This window comes from Pelophylax lessonae, assembly GCF_965119305.1.
Source record: "Pelophylax lessonae genome assembly, chromosome: 1".
Lineage (NCBI taxonomy): Eukaryota > Metazoa > Chordata > Amphibia > Anura > Ranidae > Pelophylax > Pelophylax lessonae.
This window is the reverse complement of record NC_138768.1, coordinates 30,645,396-30,670,843: the sequence shown is the minus strand read 5'-3', so window position 1 is coordinate 30,670,843 and position 25,448 is coordinate 30,645,396. Positions and strand designations below refer to the sequence as shown.

The 25,448-nt window shown below is 45.5% G+C and overlaps 1 protein-coding gene across 1 annotated transcript in view; it reads right to left on the bottom strand.

The window, feature by feature from the left end:
* LOC309567350 (vomeronasal type-2 receptor 26-like) overlaps window positions 1-25,448 on the bottom strand; it is a gene marked incomplete at both ends in the record, with an annotated part of 116,841 nt that overhangs the window by 3,398 nt on the left and 87,995 nt on the right. The window contains 2 exons of the mRNA XM_082272765.1: window positions 13,378-13,501; window positions 23,030-23,263. Of these exons, the coding sequence (XP_082128891.1) occupies window positions 13,378-13,501; window positions 23,030-23,263 (358 nt within the window). The remainder of the gene's footprint in view (window positions 1-13,377; window positions 13,502-23,029; window positions 23,264-25,448) is intronic.

Sequence of the window (25,448 nt, the reverse complement as noted above, 5' to 3'; positions counted from 1 at the left end):
TGTCATATACAAATATACATACAAGTTTCAAAGCACATGTATTTGTCATACATGTGCTGAAAAATTGGGCCTTGGTTGTTGGTGGAGCCTGAACACCACAACCCCTCACAGTTACTCTTGCTGGTTGCAGGAACGGGCCCTGCTGCTAAAAATTCCATACAAATTTGAAATCGCATGAACTTGTCATACAGGAGCAAAAAAATGTGGCCTTTGTTGCTGTTGGTGCCTGAACACCGCAACCCCTCGCAGATACTCTTGCAGGGCGTAGAAACGGGCCCTGCTGGTAAAAGTTCCATACAAATTTGAAATTGGCTAAGATAAAGTGTAGTATCTGTTCTTATAAGTGATCTAGTTGGGGCACTGTGCTGTCATCTGACCTGGCTAAGGTTGGGTGTCGGCTATGCAATCCTGCTGGAGTGATGGGGACCTAGAAGATTAGTATCAGCAAGAACTGAAACTGAAATTGGGCCTTTGGTGTTGGTGGTGCCTGAACACCGTAACTCCTCACAGATACTCTTGCTGGGCACAAGGACAGACAGGCCCTGCCCTTAGAAATTTGATACGGAATTGAAATTGCATGAACTTACATACAGGTGCAGAAAAGTTGGGCTTTTGGTTTTGGTGGTGCCTGAAAACCGTAACCCCTCACAGTTACTCTTGCTGGGCACAGGAACAGGCCCTGCTGGTAAAAATTCCATACAAATTTGAAATCGCATGTACTTGTCATAAAGGTGCAAAAAATGTGGCCTTTGGTGTTGGTGGTGCCTGAACACCGTTACCCCTCACAGTTACTCTTGCTGGGCGCAGGGCACAGGGACAGGGCCTACTGTTAAAAATTACATACAACATTTAAATTGTATGCACCAGTCATACAAGTGCAGAAAAATTAGGCCTTGGCTGCTGGTGGTGACCTAAACCAAAAACATTGTTGGAAGCTAGCAGAATTAAGGTTGAGGAATAGGATGGGCAGCATATGCAGTCTTCAAGGAATGACAGACCCCTAGTAAATTCAATCAGTTATATCAGTATCAGGGTCTTGATAGCTGCTGTTGATCCAGGACTGATTCATTTTGATAAAAGTCAGCTGGTCAACAGAGTCTGTGGATAGACGCACTCTATAAACCTCCAGCAGCACTTAACATCTGTTTGGAGAGCACACTGGAAGCAGGAAAGGCCAGTAGCTCCATTGCATATTGAACAAGTTCTTGTCAGTGGTCCATCCTCAAGACCCAGTAACCCAGTGGATGCTCGGTTGGAAAGGTCTCCAAGTCTGCTCTTGCCCCTAGATAATCATGCACCATATGATGTAAAAGCTGCCAATGGTTGCTTAAACCTAACAGCCCTGGGTGCTGAGGACTAAAGAACTGTTTAAAGGCATCAGTCAGCTGGCCGCCTTCACCACTGCTCCTCCTTTGGCTGAATGATGCCTCAGAAACATGTCCAGAGAATGTTAACTTCCCAGTGTCTGGAAAGGTCTTTTCAGAATCAGGCAGCCCATGCAACGTAAGTTTGAGGAGGCATGAGCTTCTGAGTCCTCTGAGTCACTAAGGATGACAATGTCAGGAGCAACCTCTCCCCAACCACGTACAACTCCTGGGGTTTCTGTGGAATGAGAACCATCCCTTGGAGACTGCTGGATGCTATCCTCTACACCCATGCAGCCACAATCTTCCTCCTCCTCCTCCTCCTCTTCCTCCTGTGTGTTTTGTGACCCCGCAGGAATGATATCTGCATAAAAGGTGCCTTGTGAGGAAAGGAAGTCCTCCTCTTGCTCCCGCTGTTCTGCCTCAAGTGCCCTGTCCATGATTCCACAAAGTGTGTGCTCCAGCAGGTAGACTAGAGGGATAGTGTCACTGATGCATGCATCATCCCGGCTCACCATCCTTGTGGCCTCCTCAAATGGTGACAGGATGGTGCATGCATCCTTAACCAAAAGCCACTGGCATGGCGAAAAAACCCAAGCTCCCCTATGCCTGTCCTTGTGCCATACTCATACATGTACTCATTAATGGCCCTCTGCTGTGCGTGCAGCCGCTGCAGCATTGCCAATGTTGAGTTACACCTGGTGGGCATGTCACAAATGAGGCGGTTGATGGGCAGGTTTAATTCCCGTTGAATGTCAGATAGCTGAGCACTGGCATTGTATGAACGCCAGAAATGGCCATAGACTTTTTTGGCCTGCCTCAGGAGATCTTGTAAGCCCGGGTATCTGTTCAACAAATGCGGCACCACCAAATTCAGGACATGTGCCAAGCATGCGTCAAGTGTCCCTGTCGGAGGGCGGAGAGAAGGTTGGTGCCATTGTCGCATACAACCATTCCTGGCTCAAGCTGTCGTGCCGTCAACCATCTCTGAGCCTGCCCCTGCAGAGCTGACAGAATCTCTGCCCCGGTGTGACTCCTATCCCCTAGATAGAACCACTGAAGCAAAGCATGGCATCTTAAAGCCTGACTGCTTGCGTAGGCACTTGAACTCTTAGGGAGCACTGCTGCTACAGAAGACAATTCAGCAGAAGAAGACATAGAGGAAGAAGAAGTGGAGGAGAAGGAGGTGGAGTAGCCAGATGCGGCAGAACCAGCACCAGCTTTCTGGAGGCATGGTGGCAAAACAAGCTGTAATACTTAACCCTGTCCTGCATTCTTCCCAGCTGCCAGCTGTGAAGGAAATGTAACATTCTGTCCATGCCTGCTGGACCAAGAGTCAGCAGTAATGTGAACCTTCCTGCTGACTGCTCTGTCCAAGGAGGCAAAAACACTACCTTCCACATGATGGTGGAGAGCCGGAATGGCCTTACGTGAAAATAAATGTCTTTGTGGAACCTGCCACTGTGGTGCAGTACATTCCACAAATTCATGAAATGGAGCAGAGTCTACCAGATGAAAAAGCAGCAATTGTAGTGCTAGCAATTTGGTCAAGATAGCATTGAGACGCTGAGCAGGTGGATGGCTGGGACAGTATTTTTTTCTGCAGTACAGCAACTGGGGTAGTGAAATTTGCCTGCTGGTCAAATCAAGCTGTGGTGTACTGCTAGCAGATTGGGTGCAAGTATATGTGGCACTCATTGCTATACCATCATCCCTCTCAATGCAGGTTTTTGAGAAGACATTAGGTATAGTAGGGTAAGAGATCCCAGATGAGAAGAAAGGTGAAGTATGCTTGTTTTTATCCTGTGGCTCTTTCAGGTGCTGTTGCCAACGGACTTTATGGCTGGTCATCATATGTCTTGTCAAGCATGTGGTGCCCAAGCGGCTGGTGTTCTGGCCAAGCTTGATCCGCTTCAGATGGAATTGCAAACAGCAACGCCCACACTAATGATCTTTTGGAACTCCGTGGGGAGTTTGCAGCACCCTGCACCTGTGGAGCTCTGTGGTGTGATGCAATAGGTTGGCTACTCCTATGGCGGCCCCTGGAGCACATACTGCCTCATTGGAGTTGTGCTAACTCCTCCTCCTCCCCCTCACTTTCCTCCTCTATCCTGTCAGGCACCCAAGTACAATCAGTGACCTCATCATCCCCTCCCTCCTCATCACTGGAGCAAACTTGGCAGTATGCTGCAGCTGTGGCAACATGACTGCTAGTTTCTTGTCCGTCATTGTCACCCCCTCCCTCTAGGCTCACTTTATTCCCTTCATCAACCTGGGAACCAACACCACAGCTTTCAAATTGCTGTGCATCCTCCAGCAGCATGTCACTGACACTATGATCGAATAGTTCAGGTAACTCCTCCGTGCATGATGGTGGGGCGACAAAAGGAGTAGCTGTGGAGAAGGAGCCTGTGGAATGGACCACTTTGGCAGCTGTGGTGGAAGGTAAACTAGTATGAGCCTGGGTGACAGAGGACAAAGAGGATGAGGACGGCTTTGTTAGCCACTCCACCAACTCTTCTGCATGTTGTGGCTGAATAACATGGCCAGCACTGGAAAAAACAGGATGGATGTGCCCTGCCATCAGAGCATGCACCATGTCTGTGACCACCACTTTTCACTGTGGACACAGAGGCTGCTTGCCCTCTTTTTGTGGCCTGTGAGCATCAGCCTCTCCTTGTAGGCCTTTCGGACATGATGTGGATTTGGGGGGGGAGGTTAGTACTGGTTGATAAATATATAATATATATATATATATATATATATATATATATATATATATTGCACTGCTCATATATAATAAATTGAACAATAGATACTGAATGGCCTGATATATAATCAAGTGGCCTATATATATATATATATATATATATATATATATATATATATATATATATATATATATATATATATCAATATATGGTCTGTACAATCAATTCAGCCAATCGCTCACTCCGAAGGGGAAGACCGGTGGGCTGCTCTCCTCAGGCGGGGAACTCCAACTGAGATACATAAGAGAAAGAAAAGGAGGCGCAACACCTAGTGCATTACCCGTGGTCACCGTATAAAATGTTTTATTAAAATGTCAAATGCATACTCACAGACGAGAAAAATATAACATCGCATTAAAAGATTCCACCACAGATGGTCTATACTGAACTGACTGATAGATAGTGATGGACGAACATCGGAAGAGGCGGTTCGCGAACGCCATCTGCAAACTTTCTCAAAGGTTCGCGAACATAGTCCCACAACATGGACACTGACATACCAGAAGTATTGCTATTGGAAAAGTTGCTATAACATTTTTTTTTTTTCCAAATTTTTTTTTTTCTAAATCAGCCAGAACTGACAGCAGCCAGTAAATACATGTCAATTACATATAGGGTTCATTCACACGTCTGTAAAATGGGTCCGCATCCATTCCACAATTTAGCGGAACATTTACAGACCCATTGCTTTTCAATTCCAGTTTGAAAAATTAGGCATTCACAAAGAGGTAAGTGTCGGCCAGTACAGGCCCCAAAAATTAGCCAACAGGCGTTCACCTGACAGCAAAGGACTTTGTATTCTGGGACTGGAGGTTGCTGTGTGGTATAGTGACTTGTCGCTAGCTAATAGGTCCACAAAAGTCTTTTGTCAGTGTAGGGAGAGGTTGCTGTGTGGAGCTGGGACAGACTGTAGCAATTAGGCATTCAACGGACATAAAAGGCCTTTTATGCCGCTGTATTTATCTAAGACAGGGACCATTAATTGTTATGGGTGGTGGCGGATATTTGTGGCCTGTCATGAGGAATTTGAATCAAACATGGTCTACTGGTCACATGTGTTGAATTCCTCCGATATCAATGCCTCATTCATTTTTAGAAATGTGAGGTAGTCAAAACTGTCGTGAGCTAGGCGAGTGAGCTTATCAGTCACGATCCCCCCTGCTGCGCTGAACATCTTTTCGGACAGGACACTGGACGAGGGGCAAGCCAACAGTTCCATTGCAAATTGTGCAAGCTCTGGCCAGAGGTCAAGCCTGCTCACCCAGTAGTATAGGGGTTCATCACTTCTCAGAGCATCCACATTGGCCGTTAATCCGATGTAGTCGGACACCTGTCGGTTTATGCGTTCCCTGATGCTTGAGCCTTTGCAGTCAACGCATAAGTTGCGGTAAGCCCAACACTCACCTAGGGACGATCCACTGGACAGATGGAAAATAGGGTTTCCATCCATCCAGATTTGACAGATCGGATCGGATGTCAGTGAACATGTCTCCGCTGACATCCGATGCCCCATAGACATGCATGGGGGGATAATTCAGATCCGCCAAAAAAACGGACAGGTGGATCTGAATGGTCCGCCTGTGTGAAAGGGGCCTAAGAAGGCACCTGGACTCCCATCACCAAGCCCAGTGGGAGCAATGCCATCAGAACCCACAAAGCACACTTGAGCCTCTTCTCCTTCTCCTCTCTCCTCACAATTGTCCTCCACTCCACCTTCCATCATGCCGTCCTCACGTTTTTCTAGAAAAAGCCCAAATGTTCGAGGGTAAAAAAATGATGTTGCCGGATAACCCAATTGCCCAATGGTTGACCGCTGGCTTGTCGGAACTGACAGCCGGCCAGCTACTGCCATATAAACTGTGGGACTCGGAGGCCTTTTGAAAATTTGTGGCCATTGGAACACCACTATGGAAGGTCCCAGAAAGGAAATATTTCTCGCAGAAGAGCATCCCAGCTACATGGCCATGTTCAGCGACAAGTGAATGTATCTCTGGCACACAGTGTCGGTGCCAAGATACATCTGACCACAGACACGTTGTCTAGCAAACACGGATAGGGAAGGTATATAACTTTTACTGCCCACTGGGTAAACCTTCTGACGGCCGTCAACCATGTAACCTGTGGCACCCGTGTAGATTTGGTTTTACCACCACGGATTGCATGCAGGCCTGCTTCTTCTTCTCCTCCTCCTACTCCATCCTCCCTCTCCTCCTCTGCTGACTCCTCCTTTTCCGCTGCTACCGTCTTTTCCGCTATGCTGCCCAAGATCCCCAGAACCTATTCTACATGCCAGGTGAGACGTCGCCATGCTGTGCTGCGTCACTTGTGCCTGGAAGCCAAGAGCCACACTGGTCCTGCACTCCTTTCAGCTTTGCGTTCACAGGCAGATCAGTGGCTAACACCGCTCAAAATGACAGTTGGTAAAGTGGTGTGCGAAAACGGTGCCAATCTGCCTAGCGAGCTGAAACAGGGCAAAATTACACATGTGCCATGCATGGCACACATCCTGAACTTTGTCATGCAGCGATTCATTGTCAAATACCCTGGGGTCCAGGACGTCTTGCAGCAGGCCAGGAAAATCTCGGCCCATTTCAGAAGATCTTACACAGCCATGGCTCGCCTTGCTGATATTCAGCGGCGACACAACCTGCCCGTCATACGTCTTATTTGTGACTGTCTGACACAATGGAACTCAACCTTGTATGTGCTTGAAAGGCTGCTCCAGCAGAAACGTGCAGTTAACGACTACCTGTACGAACTCTGCAGCAGGACAGGTTCTGGGGAGCTTGGGTTTTTTTCACCGTGCCAGTGGCTGCTCATGAGCGACGCATGCAGACTTCTGCGGCCATTTGATGAGATCACCAAACTGGTCAGTCGCAGCCAAGGTGCCATCAGTGACATCGTACCTTACGCCTTCTTTCTGGAGCATGCATTGCGTCGTGTCATAGATCAAGCCATCGAGGAGCAGGAGCAGGAAGATGAGGAAGTCGCAATGCTGGATTATTATAGAAAGCATATTATAGTGGATTTGTATTGTGCAGCATTGTGACTGGTGAGCAGTTCTGCAGCGATACTACAACTACAAAGAGTGACAAATGCAATTAGAAAAAAGTATTATAACTGGTGTGATAGACCAGTGGCCCCCCAAAACGACAGATTGAAGCGGGGGTGTTATATAACAATATACTTTCATAAAAGTGTATTTGGGTACTGCAGAAATTTTGCCTCTGCATCATCAACGTCACCTTCCCCACCACTAACATTAGAGATCTCGGAGTAGGTAGCAACAGCGGGGACCAACCTCCTTGGTCTGATCTTGGTACTGTCATCAGATTGCTGAGTGGCGGCTGTTGCTACCTCCTCTTCCTGATACGATGCCAACAATGTCTGCGCATCGCAAATGTCTTGTGATGGATCGGAAAATAATTCCAGTGACTCAAGCGGAGGGTATATGGTGGTGTTGGTGGTGGTATCTTTGGGGGTGCACACAGCAGAGAGTGAAGAGGGTGCAGATAGAGAGGATGAGGAGGGTGCAGAAGAGGAAGGCTGAGTGAGCCACTCAACCAAGCCTGGTGCATCCTTTGACGTAATCAAACGCACCTTCTGCAACTTCCCACTTTGGCTCCGGCCTGGTGCTCCTGCCCTACCCCTACTACCCCTGCGGAAGGGCCTGCCTCTTCCTCTGCCTGTCATTTTTTAAATGACCCTGTGACAAAAGTCTCTAGAGAAGCGCAGTATATGGGGAAGAAGGTATATAACACCCTGCTTTAATCTGTCGGTTTGGGGGGGCCACTGGTTTATCACACCAGTTATGAAAATATTTTCTAGTAACTTTTGTCACTGTGTATAGCAGAGTTAATGCAGCGAAAGAGGCAAAATATCTGCAGTACCCAAATACACTATAATATGCTTTCTATATTAGAAAGTATATTATAAGTGTATAACACCGCTATATATACTGCACACCAAACAATAGTACACCTATACCAGTCCTTTCAGTGCCGGTTCACACTGATGCAATGCGAGAACACTGCGAATATATCTGCGTGTTCCCGCATCGCATCCGCAGCACAGGCAGTTTACACTGCCATACGCTGGGGGTGTCAATTCAAAGTTAACGACACCCCCAGCTCAGATCGCAAATCGTAGTGTGATCTGACAGTTTGCACAGAATCGGATCGCACTGTTGTGAACCACAATGCGATCCGATTCTGCTGCGGACCAAAACCCTTGACTTAACTTTCAAATTGACCTTTGGAAAGAATTAGAGTGGAGACTGCGAGACAGGCCTTCTCATCCAACCTTAGTGACTGACCTCACAAATTTGCTTCTGGAATAATGGTCAGACATTCCCATAGACACACTTCTAAAGCTCGTGGACAGCCTTCCCAGAAGAGTTGAAGCTGTTATAGCTGCAAAAGGTGGACCAACCTAATAATGAAACCTACGGACTAAGACATTACATTTATGGGCGTGTAAAGGCAGGCCACCCAATACTTTTGCCATTATAGTGTGTGTATGTGTGTGTGATGACATCATGGAGCAGGTGGATGTTATAGACCTTGCGCTCCTCCACCTTCCATTTGAAGATACCCCACAGATACTCAATAGGGTTTAGGTCTGGAGACATGCTTGGCCAGTCCATCACCTTTACCCTCAGCTTCTTTAGCAAGGCAGTGGTCGTCTTGGAGGTGTGTTTTGGGTCCTTATCATGTTTGAATACTGCCCTGTGGCCCAGTCTCCGAGGGGAGGGGATCATGCTCTGCTTCAGTATGTCACAGAACATGTTGGCATTCATGGTTTCCTCAATGAGCTGTAGCCTCCCAGTGCCGACAGCACTTATACAGCCCCAGACCATGACACTCCCACCACCATGCTTGACTGTAGGCAAGACACACTTGCGTTTGTACTCCTCACCTGGTTGCTGCCACACACGCTTGACACCATCTGAACCAAATAAGTTTATCTTGGTCTTATCAGACCACAGGACATGGTTCCAGTAATTTACTGTATGTCCTTAGTCTGCTTGTCTTCAGCAAACTGTTTGCGACAGCCATGCAGACCAATTTGATGCAGTATGCGGCGTATGGTATGAGAACAGGCTGACCCCCCACCCCTTCAACCTCTTCAGCAATGTTGGCAGCACTCATACGTCTATTTCTCAAACACAACCTCTAGATATGACGCTGAGCAACTTCTTTGACCAGGAAGAGGCCTGTTCTGTGTGGAACCTGTCCTGTTAAACCACTGTATGGTCTTGGCCACAATGCTGCAGCTCAGTTTCATGGGTCTTGGCAATCTTCTTATAGCCTAGGCCATCCTTATGTAGAGCAACAATTCTTTTTTTCAGATCCTCAGAGAGTTCTTTGCCATTAAGGTGCCATGTTGAACTTCCAGTGACCAGTATGAGAGGGTGAGAGGGATAACACCACATTTAACATACCTGCTCCCCATTCACACCTGAGACCTTGTAAAATTAATGAATCACATGACACCTGGGAGGAAAAATGGCTAATTGGGCCCAGTTTGGACATTTCAATTTAGGGGTGTACTCACTTTTTTTGTCAGCAGTTTAGACATTAATGGCTGTGTGTTGAGTTATTTTGAGGGGACAGCAAATTTACATTGTTATATAAGCTGTACACTCACTACTTGCAGTAGTAGTAGTAGCACATTGTAGCAAAGTGTCATTTCTTCAGTGTTGTCACATAAAAAGATAGAATAAAATATTAACAAAAATGTGAGGGGTGTACTGATTTTTGTGAGATACTGTGTGTGTGTGTGTGTGTGTGTGTGTGTGTGTGTGTGTGTGTGTATATATATATTTAGATATACAAACCCAAAGTTGGGACACTGTACAAATTGTGAGTAAAAAGTAAATGGACTATTTTACAAATCTCATAATCTTATATTTTATTCACAATATAATATAGATAACATTAAATGTTGAAAGTGAGACATTTTGAAATGTCATGCAGAATATTGGCTTATTTTGGATTTCATGAGAGCTACACATTCCAAAAAAGTTAGGACAGGCAGCAATAAGAGGCTGGAAAAGTTAAATGTACATATAAGGAACAGCTGGAGGACCAATTTGCAACTTATTAGGTCAATTGGCAACATGATTGGGTATAAAAAGAGCCTCTCAGAGTGGCAGTGTCTCTCAGAAGTCAAGATGGGCAGAGGATCACCAATTTCCCCAATCCTGCGGCGAAAAATAGTGGAGCAATATCAGAAAGGAGTTTCTCAGAAAAAAATTTGATAGAGTTTGAAGTTATCATCATCTACAGTGCATAATATCATCCAAAGATTCAGAGAATCTGGAACAATCTCTGTGTGTAAGGGTCAAGGCTGGAAAACCATACTGGATGCCCATGATCTTTTGCCCCTTAGACAGCACTGCATCACATACAGGAATGCTACTGTAATGGAAATCACAACATGGGCTCAGGAATACTTCCAGAAAACATTGTCGGTGAACACAATCCACCCTGCCATTCGCCGTTGCCATCTAAAACTTGATAGGCCAAAAAAGAAGCCATATCTAAACATGATCCAAAAGCGCAGGCGTTTTCTCTGGGCCAAGGCTCATTTATAATGGACTGTGGCAAAGTGGAAACCTGTTCTGTGGTCAGATGAATCAAAATTTGAAGTTCTTTGAAAACTGGGACACCATGTCATCCGGACTAAAGAGGACAAGGACAACCCAAGTTGTTATCAGCGCTCAATTCAGAAGCCTGCATCTCTGATGGTATGGGGTTGCATGAGTGTGTGTGGCACGGGCAGCTTACACATCTGGAAAGGCACCATCAATGCTAAAAGGTATATCCAAGTTCTAGAACAACATATGATCCCATCCAGACGTTGTCTCTTTCAGGGAAGACCTTGCATTTTCCAACATGACAATGCCAGACCACATCCTGCATCAATTACAACATCATGGCTGCGTATAAGAAGGATCCGGGTACTTGAATGGCCAGCCTGCAGTCCAGATCTTTCCCCCATAGAAAACCTTTGGCGCATCATAAAGAGGAAGATATGAAAAAGAAGACCTAAGACAGTTGAGCAACTAGAAGGACAAATTTCCTATTCCTAAACTTGAGCAACTTGTCTCCTCAGTTCCCAGACGTTTGCAGACTGTTATAAAAAGAATAGGGGAGGCCACACAGTGGTAAACATGGCCTTGTCCCAACTTTTTTGAGATGTGTAGATGCCATGAAATTTAAAATTAACTTATTTTTCCCTTAAAATTATACATTTTCTCAGTTTAAACATTTGATATGTCATCTATGTTGCATTCTGAATAAAATATTGAAATTTGAAACTTCCACAGCATTGCATTTTGTTTTTATTCACAATTTGTACAGTGTCCCAACTTTTTGGGAATCGGGTTTTATATATATATATATATATATATATATATATATATTAGAAAACATTATTAAATAAAAACTGTATATAAAATATTACAAGAATCATAGGGTGCTTCTGTTAGGGAAATCAATCCTCTGTGATGGACAAGTGATAGCCTTTGTGATATACAGTATCTCACAAAAGTGAGTACACCCCTCACATTTTTGTAAATATTTTATTATATCTTTTCATGTGACAACATTGACAACGTGACACTTTGCTACAATGTAAATTAGTGAGTGTACAGCTTGTATAACAGTGTAAATTTGCTGTCTCCTCAAAATAACTCAACACACAGCCATTAATATCAAAACCGCTGGCAAAAAATGTGAGTACACCCCTAAGTGAAAATGTCCAATTTGGGCCCTCAGTGTCAATATTTTGTGTGGCCACCATTATTTTCCAGCACTGCCTTAACCCTCTTGGGCATGGAGTTTACCAGAGCTTCACAGGTTGCCAGTGGAGTCCTTTTCCACTCCTCCATGATGACATCACAGAGCTGGTGGATGTTAGAGACCTTGCGCTCCTCCACCTTCCGTTTGAGGATGCCCCACAGAGGCTCAATAGGGTTTAGGTCTGGAGACATGCTTGGCCAGTCCATTGCCTTTACCCTCAGCTTCTTAAGCAAGACAGTGGTTATCTTGGAGGTGTGTTTGGGGTCGTTAGGTTGGAATACTGCCCTGTGGCCCAGTCTTGGAAGGGAGGGGATCATGCTCTGCTTCAGTATGTCACAGTACATGTTGTCATTCATGGTTCCCTCAATGAATTGTAGCTCCCCACTGCCAGCAGCACTCATGCAGCCCCAGACCATGACAATCCCACCAACCTGCTTGACTGTAGGCAAGACACACTTGTCTTTGTACTCCTCACCTGGTTGCTGCCACACACGCTTGACAGCATCTGAACCAAATAGGTTTATCTTGGTCTCATCAGACCACAGGGCATGATTCCAGTAATCCATGTCCTTAGTCTGCTTGTCTTCAGCAAACTGTCTGCGGGCTTTCTTGAGCATCATCTTCGGAAGAGGCTTCCTTCTGGGATGACAGCCAGGCAGAACAATTTGATGCAGTGTGCAGCGTATGGTCTGAGCACTGACAGGCTGACTCCCCACCCCTTCAACCTCTGCAGCAATGCTGGCAGCACTCATATGTTTATTTCCCAAAGACAAACTCTGGATATGACACTTAGCACGTTCACTCAACTTCTTTGGTCGACCATGGTGAGGCCTGTTCTGAGTGGAACATGTCCTGTTAAACTGCTGTATGGTCTTGGCCACCGTGCTGCAGCTCAGTTTCAGGGTCTTGGCAATCTTCTTATAGCCTAGGCCATCTTTATGTAGAGCAACAATTCTTTTTTCAGATCCTCAGATAGTTCTTTGCCATGAGGTGCCATGTTGAACTTCCAGTGACCAGTATAAAAGAGTGAGATCGATAACACCAAACTTACCACACCTGCTCCCCATTCACACCTGAAACCTTGTAACACTAACGAGTCACATGACACCGGGGAGGGAAAATGGCTAATTGGGCCCAATTTGAACATTTCAACTTAGGGGTGTACTCACTTTTGTTGCCAGTGGTTTAGACATTAATGGCTGTGTGTTGAGTTATTTTGAGGGGACAGCAAATTTACACTGTTATACAAGCTGTACACTCACTACACTACATTGTAGCAAAGTGTCATTTCTTCAGTGTTGTCACCTGAAAATATATAATAAAATATTTACAGAAATGTGAGGGGTGTACTCACTTTTGTGAGATACTGTATATGGAAAACTACACTGACACCCAGGCAGCTCTTCTGAAGAGTAGAAGCAATATAAAATATACCTGTCTTATTGGATATCTGCCCTTCTGAACATGGGACACAGTCATAGCAGCAAGAGTGGATTGTAGATTGTGGCTTTTTTCTGTATCCGGGCAAACAAACATCCGCACAGAGAGATTTCAGCTTCTAAAAGGAAATATAGAAAAAAAAAATGTACTTGTTTGAAATAACATTGGGGATTCAATAGAAGTGTGTTGCAAAATGTTACTGTATCTCCTTATCCATTGCTTACATTTCCCTTTAAAGTGCATGCAAACCCCAAATCTATTTTTCAGTATGCCTGTCAACATGTCTTGAGAGAGAGAAAGGCACCTCTAAGTGCAATATTAAAAGTTTTATTATAGTGCACAAGGGGTTAAAAAATGTTATAGGATCGTGGTTAAAAGAAGGCATATCATAGAAAAGTCCTCATGCAAATCGCTTGTCCTTTGTCTTATCTGAGGGGGAGAGTGGATCCATCGGATCCAATGGGTCCATTACGTAGGCAGAACAATACGCACCCTACGCAAGCGTTTTGGGGAGCATCGTCGGTTCATTGAGGGTGGCAGAGATGACCACAGCATCCCCCGATATTTTACAGAATACCACCAGAAATCCACCAATGGCCTAAAGTGTGGGTCATTGAATCCATCCCTGCCAGTTTCCCCGAAGCAGAGAAATTACAGCGTCTCTGCCAAAGGGAAACATACTGGAAATATGCCCTAGACATGCTCTCACCAGGAAGGATCAATGTAGATTTAGAAATGAATACTAAAATATAGAACTTGTGAAAAAGGAAAAAATAACTGTGCTATACAATACCAGAGAAAATAAATAGATAAATAAAAGCTGCAACTAAAAAGTGAGATAACACCCAAACAGACAAAAATACCAGAAATAGTTGCGCTAAAAATGCAATGAATAATTGTGTATAGTGACAAACACAAAACATATGAAAGGTGATATATAAACAACAATAATAAACCACCCGTGATAGGCCAAAATTGGGAAAATATACTTTAATTACAGTATGAAACTGTATACTGGTATAAGTCTATAATATGACCAGTGACACTCCAAAGGTAATTCTTCAATGTGGAGACACAGTGTGAGACTGTATATTTAATGGATAACCACCATCGATTAACCGGTTGCCGACCGCCGCACGACTATATACTGCGGCGGTCAGCCCCGGCCAGGCAGAGTGACGTATCGGTACGTCACTCGCCTGTCACTGACTTGCGAGCCTATCGCGCCCGCCGCGGCTCGTTCACAGGCAAGTCAGTGCGTGTGACCGGCGGACTCGATGTCCGCCAGTCACACTGCGATCGCTCCTGTGAAGGGAGAAAGACAGAGCAGCTTGTGTAAACAAGCTGCCTGTCAGTTCTCCCTGTGTAAAAGTGAAGATCTGTCCATTCTACTATGTAGAACGGTTGATCTTTGCTTTTACACCAATAGGAATGTCCCTACACAGTTAGAATCACGCCCCTAGGACACACTTAACCCCTCCCTGTCCAATAAAGTTAACCCCTTCCCTGCCAGTGTCATTTTTGCAGTAACAGTGCATATGTATAGCACTGATTACTGCAGTAATGTCACTGGTAACCCCAAAAGTGTCAAAAATGTCAGTCAAGGGTCCGATCTGTCCGCCGCAATGTCGCAGTACCGAAAAAAAAATCGCAGATCGCCGCCATTACGCGTTAAAAAAAAAAAAACAAAAATGACAAAAATCTTTCCCTTTGTTAGTAAACGCGATAACTTTTGCGCAAACCAATCAAAATACGCTTTTTGCGATTTTATTTTACCAAATATAGGTAGCATAAAACAAATTGGCCGAAAAATGTTAAAAAATTTTGATTTTTACTTTTTTTTGGGGGGAATTTCATATAAAAAAATGTGAAAAATATTGTTATTTTTGCAAAATTTACGCTCTTTTTTTGTTTATAGCGCGTGATCAAAAAATCGCACAGGTGATCAAATACCACCAAAAAAAAGCTCTGTTTGTGGGAAAAAAAGGACGTCAAATTCGTTTAGGTACAGCGTCGCACGACCGCGCAATTGTCCGTTAAACTCACGCAGTAAAAAAGCGCAAAAAAACCCCTGGTCCTTTAGCAGCCAAATCCTCCGGGGCTTAAGTGGTTAAAGATGTCCACCACAAGTAAAAATGGCTGCTTACCAGAATCACTTGACCACAAGGGTAACAAGACACTTGTACACTCCACCAGATCATTGAGTCCAAACAGGGGATCACAACCACTGATCCATAGAGGTCCGCAGAGCTCACGGGGTATTGGGACATACATACCCATACAAAATGGGAAAGGCACCATAGTGTAAAACTGTCATATTTATTGGAAAAGATAATATCACTTACATGATATAACTGGGTTGAGCGAACCCAGACTGTATTGTTCGGGATCATACCAGACTTTTGGGTATTCGGTACCTGGACCGGAACCCGAACATTTCACTGTATGTTCGGGTATTGTCCGTCGTTCGGTAATGTTATTTGATGTTTTGGCGCGGTTTCAACAGGTGCAAGGCAGCCAATCAGCAAGCGTTTAACAAGTGTGCCCTAGAAGCCATCACAGCCATGCCTACTAATGGCATGGCTGTGATTGGCCAGTGCAGCATGTGACCCAGAGTCTATATAAGCTGGAGTCATACAGCGACGCACGTCACTCTGCTATAACTATACTAGGGAGAGGTTCCTGACTGCTGCTGAGGGAGAGATAGGAGTTTACTGTAGGGCGAGGCTGGAGAGATTGCTTGTAGGGAAAGCATAGGATAGGATCAATCTGCTTTAATCAGACAGTGATTAACATTGATTTGGTTGTGTGGGGGTGCAGTTCACGATCTTTTTGCCCGGAGGGAGAGATAGGAGTTTACTGTAGGGCCAGTCTGGAGATTGCTTTTAGGGAAAGCATAGAATAGGAACAATCTGCTTTAATCAGACAGGGATCTACATTGATTTGATTGTGTGGGGGTGCACGATCTTTATGCCCTGACCTGAGCCCAGTGAGGAGGAGAAAGGGGAAAAAAAAACTTTAATCAGTCTGTTAGGCGTGCAGTGCTGCACATTTCATGCAAGCTCAGTGTCTGCTTAATCTGCATTTAAAAAAGAAAAAAGATTTTTTCCTTCATATTTAACTTTGACATACAGTCTTTAGACAGACATTGCTTTTCTAACCTGCTCTTCAAAAAGCACCAATGTAAGGGGAAAATATTTATTTTTCAGTATTTAGGGGAAAAAAATATTTTTCAGTTTTTCATTCAAATGTTTTTTTTTTTTTTTTTTATTCAATAGCGGAATAGAACAACAACAGTATCCAACCTGTTAGGCGTGCGGTGTGTAGCGGGCATTTCCTGCAACCTCAGTGCATATGTATCTGCTTAATCTGCATTTTGAAAAGAAAAAACTTTTTTCCTTCATATTTTACTGTGACTTACAGCATTTAGTCAGACACTGCATTTCAAATCTGCTATTCAACAAGCACCAATTAAGGGGACAATTATTTTTCAGTTTTTCATTCATACGTTACAGTGCGATACACCCATTGCATACTGTTGTTGTATTGCAATTTGCAATAAAAAAAAACATTTAGGGGACAAAAGAGTTCATTGCGGCCCTGTCTGCATATGTTACAGTGAGATACACCCATTGCATACTGTTGTATTGCGCTTTGCAATAAAAAAAAAAACATTTAGGGGACAAAAGAGCTGATAGCGGCCCTGTCTACATATGTTACAGGGACATACACCCATTGCATACTGTTGTATTGCGCGTTGCAATAAAAAAAAAACATTTAGGGGACAAAAGAGTTGATTGCGGCCCTGCCTGCATATGTCACAGTGACATACACCCATTGCATACTGTTGTATTGCGTGTTGCAATAAAAAAAAAACATTTAGGGGCAAAAAAAGTTTATTGCGGCCCTGTCTGCATATGTTACAGTGAGATACACCCATTACATACTGTTGTATTGTGCGTTGTAATAAAAACCCATTTCGGGGAAGATCTAAAATTCGATAAATATGAGGAGAAGGTCAAATAAGGGAAGTGGCCTGGGTCGTGGTGTTGCTGGTGGAGCTCCTGTTGCAAGGAGAGGACATGGTCGATCTGTGCCAGCTACACGCACAGGTGAAACACCTTCCTCAGCTGCGAGTAGGCGACAGAACCTGCAGCAGTATTTGGCAGGGCCTAATGTGCCTCTACAAATGTTGAGGCCAGAACAAATACAGGTGATAGTAGATTGGGTTGCTGACAGTGCCTCCAGTTCCTTCACATTGTCTCCCACCCTCAGTCTTCTGCTGATAGGTCAGAGTTGGCACCTGCAGCCGATGCCCATCAATCTTTCACCTCACCCCCTTGCAAATCGGCCAAGCAGTCTGAGCCCCAAGTCATGGAGCAGTCTCTTCTTCTTTTTGATGACTCTGTTAGCATGGTTTCCCAGGGCCATCCACCTAGCCCTGCCTCAGAAGTGGAAGAGATTGAGTGCACCGATGCCCAACCACTTATGTCTCCTTATGAGTACATGAGAGGACCATCGCAGCACGTCTCGGGTGATGACGAAACACAGGTGCCAACTGCTGCGGAATTCCGAATTTTGGAGACCAACAAGGAGGGCAGGGGTGAAGACTGTTTGGAAGACGATGTGGAGGACAATGAGGTCCTCGACCCCACATGGAATGAACGTCATGCAGGGGACCTGAGTAGTTTGGAGGAAGAGGCGGTGGTCGCACAGAGCCACCAGCACAGCAGAAGAGGGAGCAGGGTGCAAAAGCGGAGCGGCCGTGCCCTAGACACTATGCATGCTACTGCCCAACACAGCAAGGGACCGAGCACACCAAAGCCAGCTCACAGGAGTTCCCTAGCATGGCAGTTCTTCAGACAATGTGATGATGATAGGACACGAGTGGTTTGCACGCTGTGCAATCAGAGCCTGAAGCGAGGCATAAACCTTCTCAAACTAAGCACAACCTGCATGACCAGGCATCTAAGTGCAAAGCACGAGCTGCAGTGGAGTGAACACCTCAAAAACCAAGAAAGGTCTCTGGCTTCTCCTGCTTCCTCTTCTGCTGCTGCAGTCTCGGCCTTTTCATCCACTTCTGTAGTGACAGTGGCACCTGCCACCCCGCAAACAGAGGATCCACCAGCAACACCACCACCTGGGTCACCAACAACCATCTCCACAATGTCCCGTGGAAGCGTTCAGCTTTCTATCTCCCAAACACTGGAGCGGAAGAGGAAGTTCCCTCCTACCCACGATCCCTGGCCATGAATGCCAGCATTTCAAAATTCCTGGCCTTTGAAATGCTGTCATTCCGGCTGGTGGAGACGCAGAGTTTTAAAACCCTTATGGTGGTGGCTGTCTCACAGTACGTCGTGCCCAGCAGCCACTACATTTCCAGGCAAGCCATCCCTTCCCTGCACAACCAAGTGGGGGAAAAAATCAGGTATGCACTCTGCAAAGCCATCTGTGGCAAGGTCCACCTAACTACGGATACATGGACCAGTAAGCATGGTCAGGGATATTATATCTCCCTAACAGAACACTGGGTAAATGCAGTGGTGGCTGGGCCTGAGGCGGATAGCAGTTTGGCGCATGTCCTTCCACCACCAGGGATTGCAGGGCGCTTCAGTTTGCCTCCTGTTCCTAACTCCTCCTACTCCGCTTCCTCATCCTCTACCGCCTCCTCTTCTGGTCAGCGTAACACCTTCACCACCAACTTCAGCACAGCCAGGGGTAAACGACAGCAGACAGTTTTAAAACTTGCCTGTTTGGGGGAAAAAAACACACACCGCGCAGGAGTTGTGGAGGGGCATTGAACAGCAGACCGATGAGTGGTTGCTGCCCGTGAGCCTCAAGCCCGGCCTGCGACGAGGTTCCTTACCCTTATTAGCCTGTGGTAGAAAGGTGTTCTTGCCCCCAGTGAGATCCTTAATAATCTCATCCAAGGTAGCACCAAACAGGCGATCCCCCTGAAAGGGGAGATCAGTCAATGCATTTTTGGAAGCCTGATCCGCCGACCAGCACTTTAACCATAGCATGCGCCAGAGGACCACCGCCGAGATCGACACACGCCCCAGCAATGGGGCAGCGTCCAGTGCGGCGTCACAAGCAAACTGTAGCCCCTGCACTATTTGCTCCAGCAACTCCGGCACGGCAGGAGGGAGACTTCTCACCTCCAGGTCATGGCGTAATAGCTTGGCCCATTCCGTCAATGTCTGTGAATGGTAAACACTGGCCTTAAGGCCGACCCTGCCAGGGAGAATATGGAACGGGACACAGATTCCGCCCTACGGTCAACTAGATCCCAAAAGGAAGGGGAAACCTCCACCGGGATAACCGTGGCCTTATTTATTCTGGAAACCGGCGGATCCACCGCAGGTGGCACTGTCCATTTTTTAAGGAGGGACTCTTCAATGGGTAGCGCCTAGCAATACGTTTAGGCATCCCAGGGGGTCGTTTTGGATGGGCCCACTCATCTTTAATAATATCATCAAAGCATTTAGGAAAGGGAAACACCTTTTCCACCTTGGAGGGCTTGCGAGTGCCAAAGGCAACTTCCGTCTGAACTGCCTCCACTGATGCAACCTCCAGTTTTAGGGTCTCCTGGACTGACATAATCAGTGCGTCCACCAGTGCCTTGTCCTGTGCTATGGCAGAGTCAGGGAGGTCATCCTCACTGTCAGAGGAGACAGGGCGCGGGACATCAACCCTAAAGGAGGAACCCACAGCAGCAACGACCGGCTCAGAATCAGAGTCTGAGGCATCAGACAAGACAGGGGTAGGCGGGGGTCGTTTTTTAGCCCCCCTGTCCCTGACAGGCCACCTCCACCCGGGACACAAATGACTCCAGGACCGCCGAAAATGCATCAATGGTGAGCAGAGAATCGGAGGGCCCTGCGGCCACCTCGTGGGGATCAGATGGGGACACATGTGCAGTAGGGTCCATGGCAACGCCAGGGAAACCTGTCAGCAAAAAATGACAAAATTTAAAAATAAACGAAAAAACTTTTTTTTTTTTTAAAGAATCCCCCAGCGCTACAGCGCCCCTCAGTGGTCACGTGCCTCGAGACCCCCGCAGAGAGAGAGAAGAGAGACCCCAAAAGGCTCACCACACGATGCACCAGAATTCAAAGCAGGACTGCTCTCTTACATGACAGGAAATCCTGTGGAGTGATTTTTCCCGGGTCTATGGAGGGGCTCCGCCCCCTTACACGCCCTCAGTAACTCCCACAGCTGCTCAGCTCTCAAGCAAGATGAGCTGGGTGTACCAAGATGGCCGCCTCCATGCAGAGCACATGTAGGCTACAACAAAATGGCGGCCCCGTGCGGTCCGCAGTGCCAAAAAGGGGACCTCCGTGTGCCTACCCACAGATCGATCGGTGGATGGACCTGAAGGCACAGGTAGTAACCCCCCCACACGATCGTTTAGGGCAACACCAGCGGCGCACCCCACCGCCCCCATATGCGGTCTGTAACCCAGATTGAAGGAGGGGGCAGATAGGTGGGGGGTGCATAACAGGTCAGAGGGGAACCCGGGATCATGAGGGTCCAACCATCCCAGGGAGGGGCCGTGTCTACCCCAAACCGGTCAGGGGGAGAGGGGGAACATTCTACTCACCATACCAGAACAGGCGGGTGCCAACTCCTGACAGAACCCCTCTCCACCGAGGTGGGGGGGCTGTCGGCCAACACGGACGCCGCGACTCAGATTCAGACTGGTCGTAGGCGACCTGGCGAGACGTTTAACTTGCGGGGCCAGTCCCTGCTCAGTGGGACTATGTCGCGGCCGACCCAGCGCGAAGCTAGGGCCTGCACACGCTCGTAGGCCGGCTGGGGTGACCACTGGATCTCAACATCCAGCCCGTCGCCCAGATCCGGCATAATTGCTTGAAGATCTCACAGGAACAACTGGAGAAAAAAGCTAACTAAAAAAAGATTTAGCTAAAAAAGCTTGCCAGGACCAGAGATCCCAGCAAGGAACTTAGGTCCTTACCCCTGACTAGGCAGAAAAAAAACTGACATCCTATAGCAGGGAGAGAGAGGATAGACCCCCTGGGACTGCCCATAGGTGTGACCAGAACTTTTTCCTGCCTAGTGTCCTACTCCTGTAGGGGGCAGTATATCCCTACTGATATTAATCAAGAAGTCTGCGTCTGTCAATGAGCGACAGAGAAATACTGACAATTTTGAGAAAACAAAAAAAAACAATATTTTACAATATTTAAAAAACAAAATGTCTTCATAAATTTAGGCCAAAATGTATTCTGCTACATATTTTTGGTAAAAAGAATCCCAATAAGCATATTTTCATTGGTTTGCACAAAAGTTATCGCGTCTGCAAACTGTGGGATATTTATATTTATTTATTTATTTTTTATTTATTTTTTTTTTTTTTTACTAGTAATGGTGGCGAGCAGCGACTTATAGTGGGGCGGTGATATTCTGGTGGACATCTGACACTAACACTTTTGACACTTTTTGGGGACCAGTGACACTAATACAGTGATCAGTGCTAAAAATATGGACTGTCACTGTACTAATGACACTGGCTGGGAAGGTCTTAAACATCTAGGGCAAAAAAAAGGTTAAACGTGTGCCTAACCAGTGTTTATGTGTACTGTGTGAGATTTTTTTACTAGGAGAAGAGACGGAATTTATTCCCTGCTTTGTAGGAACATAAACTCCATTCCTTCCCCCGTCATAACGGCAATCTGCCTTGTTTACAGATCGCAGTTCTGTGTCTCTGCCTGATGATTGGCGGGTGTTAGCGGACATCGAGTACTTGGTACACACTGATCGGCTTACCCTACCCAGAAGTGCAGAATCATATATAGATATATAATATACTGTATATATGTATGTGATCCTGTGCACAGCTGCCGCCCTGTAGCAGTGTAACTGCTATATGATGGTCGGCAAGTAGTTAAAGTGTAATAAAAAATATTTTTGTAGATGGTCTCAGCCTTCAATTGTATATTTAACAGAGCAAACTGGAGGATAATTTCGCTCTTAGGTTTACATAGAATTTAAATAAGTTTAACCGGTGGAGGGGCAGAAGTCATTCCCTATGGAGAACCCCATAGTCAATGAGTATGAACAAGAAATAATTCCTACAAAATATTTTACTTTCTTGCTTAATTTCTGTTATTTTTACTGAAATGTGAGAGGCAGATAAAGCTGATATAATATTTGAAGCAATAAAGTTCATTGGTAAAGCCTGGTACACACTACAAGTTTTTTTTTTTTTTTTTTGTACAACCCAGTGGGTTGAACTAAAAAAACTATCAGCTCCAGTTGGAGATGCTGTACTAATGATCCGACATTAGTGCAGCAATCTCCCCAGCAGAGCTGTTGTGTTCTGACAGAGAGACGCCCCCCTGCATGAACACTCCGATCAGCACTCTCTGCCATTGGCTGATCGAGAGTCGGATGGCTGTTGGTTTTCCAGTATGCTCATCGGACAGACTGACTTACACACGGGGTGAATGTTGGCTGTTTTTTTCTTAACCAGCAAATGTCTCCTGACATTCGGCCCACGTGTACCCGGCTTACCACTATGAAAAGTCATTGCTCGACTATAATTGTTACACATCTTTTGTGAAAACTGTCCAATGGGTGGCCAATGTCATGAAAAGTGAGTGCCACATGTGCTCCTCCTCACCGTATTATTGCCATCGTTCCATGTTATATTGTTGGGGTTGATGTGAAGTTGGTCTTCCTCTGTAGCCCATGGTGTGTATAAACCAACATCAGTAGAGCTTATTCTTAAGCGGCGGTAAGACTTCACCCAATTTACTATTTTGTAGTGGAAGGGAAATTCCCCATTTTCGTCAAAGAAGGTCATTCTGTCTGCCGTCTTATATGGATTTTTTATTCGTTTCACATATTTATGCAACTGGAAGACAGAAAAACCTCAAACAAGTTAAACCTGAAATTTTAACTGTTTATATATTACTTTCCTTTGTTTCTCCATCCCCCATTATAAACACATTCATTTTTATTTCAATAAAATCTTTCTGTTTATATTACATACCTTATTTTCGACTAATTGAAGTCATCACTGGATATCTGTGCCTCTCTATGCAGTTCAGACAGATCATGGCTAGTGGGGGGGATGGAGAGGGTGTTGTACATAGCTTCATAAAAATATCTCAGCACCTTTCCACCACAGGTCCCTTCTCAGAGCCCTCAGCCCCGATACAAGCAGTGGTCTGGATCTTGGGAGGAGATATGCAAATATCACAATGCCCTGATGAATGGATGTCAGCCTGGAGGAGTCGGCATTACTTGGCAGGCTGTATTTGCATGTAGACCATCCTAGGTAACACCCATATGTGATGCTGAGCCTCCATTATTTATATATGTTATAGGGGCTATATTGCAGCTTACCAATTCTTAGATGTGATGGCTGCATTTGTTTTCTATTTCAACTACTTTCTTCTATTTTCTTCTGGTGATCCAGCCAGTTGGGTTGTTTTTCAAAAGCTCTCTTGCAGATGTATCAGTTACAGAAATTACACAAACCATTTACCACTGACAGGGTGCTTACAATGATCAACTTTTATTTATTTATGTAAATCTTTATCCAAAAAGGAAAAAAATAACTGCTTGCTGTAACTGTTTGTAAACTATTATCTGGAGTTTGGCTTTGATGTGTTAGTGTATCTAAATCTGCTAGAACATCCTATCCCCCCCCTCCCCAGACTGACAACTGACAATGCTGCTGTCCAAAGGTGCCCCCTGTGCTCCTTCATCCAGAGTGGGGGCACTGTAATTCAAGAGGTGTGTTACTAGCCAGATCACCAGGTGAAAACAGGTTGTAAAAAAAAGCCTAAAAAAAGAAAACAAATGCAGCCACCACATCTAATGATTGGTAAGCTGCAATATATTACCTGTTTCCATGCATCCAGACAAGAAGGGGTAATAGGCAAGTGCTCCTATGTTTTAAAGCTTACTATTGATGACCATAGCTTCTGGGTATTAATAACCAGTTCACCTACTAACATACAGCAAGGGGACCACTACATACCCACACCGTATCACAGACTTAATTATCTGGTATAGTGAATGTAAGATAAAAACAAGAAGACAACTATACTTCTGTCACCAGTCTTTACATACCTGTATATATACACAGTATCTCACAAAAGTGAGTACACCCCTCACGTTTTTGTAAATATTTTATTATATCTTTTCATGTGACAACACTGAAGAAATTACACTTTGCTACAATGTAAAGTAGTGAGTGTACAGCTTGTATAACAGTGTAAATTTGCTGTCCCCTCAAAATAACTTAACACACAGCCATTAATGTCTAAACCAGTGGCAACAAAAGTGAGTACACCCCTAAGTGAAAATGTCCAAATTGTGCCCAAAGTGTCAATATTTTGTTTGCCACCATTATTTTCCAGCATGGGTTACTCTTGGGCATGGAGTTCACCAGCGCTTCACAGGTTGCCACTGGAGTCCTCTTCCACTCCACCATGACGACATCGCGGAGCTGATGGATGTTAGAGACCTTGCGCTCCTCCACCTTCTGTTTGAGGATGCTCCACACATGCTCAATAGGGTTTAGGTCTGGAGACATGCTTGGCCAGTCCATCACCTTTACCCTCAGCTTCTTTAGCAAGGCAGTGGTTGTCTTTGAGGTGTGTTTGGGGTCGTTATCATGTTGGAATATTGCCCTGCAGCCCAGTCTCTGAAGGGAGGGGATCATGCTTTGCTTCAGTATGTCACAGTACATGTTGGCATTCATGGTTCCCTTAATGAACTGTAGCTCCCCAGTGCCGGCAGCACTCATGCAGCCCCAGACCATGACACTCCCACCACCATGCTTGACTGTAGGCAAGACACACTTGTCTTTCTACTCCTCACCTGGTTGCCGCCACACACGCTTGACACCATCTGAACAAAATAAGTTTATCCTATCATCAGACCACATAACATGGCTCCATTAATCCATGTCCTTATTCTGCTTGTCTTCAGAAAACTGTTTGCGAGCTTTCTTGTGCATCATCTTTAGATGAGGCTTACTTCTGGGATGACAGCCATGCAGACCAATTTGATGCAGTGTGTGGCGT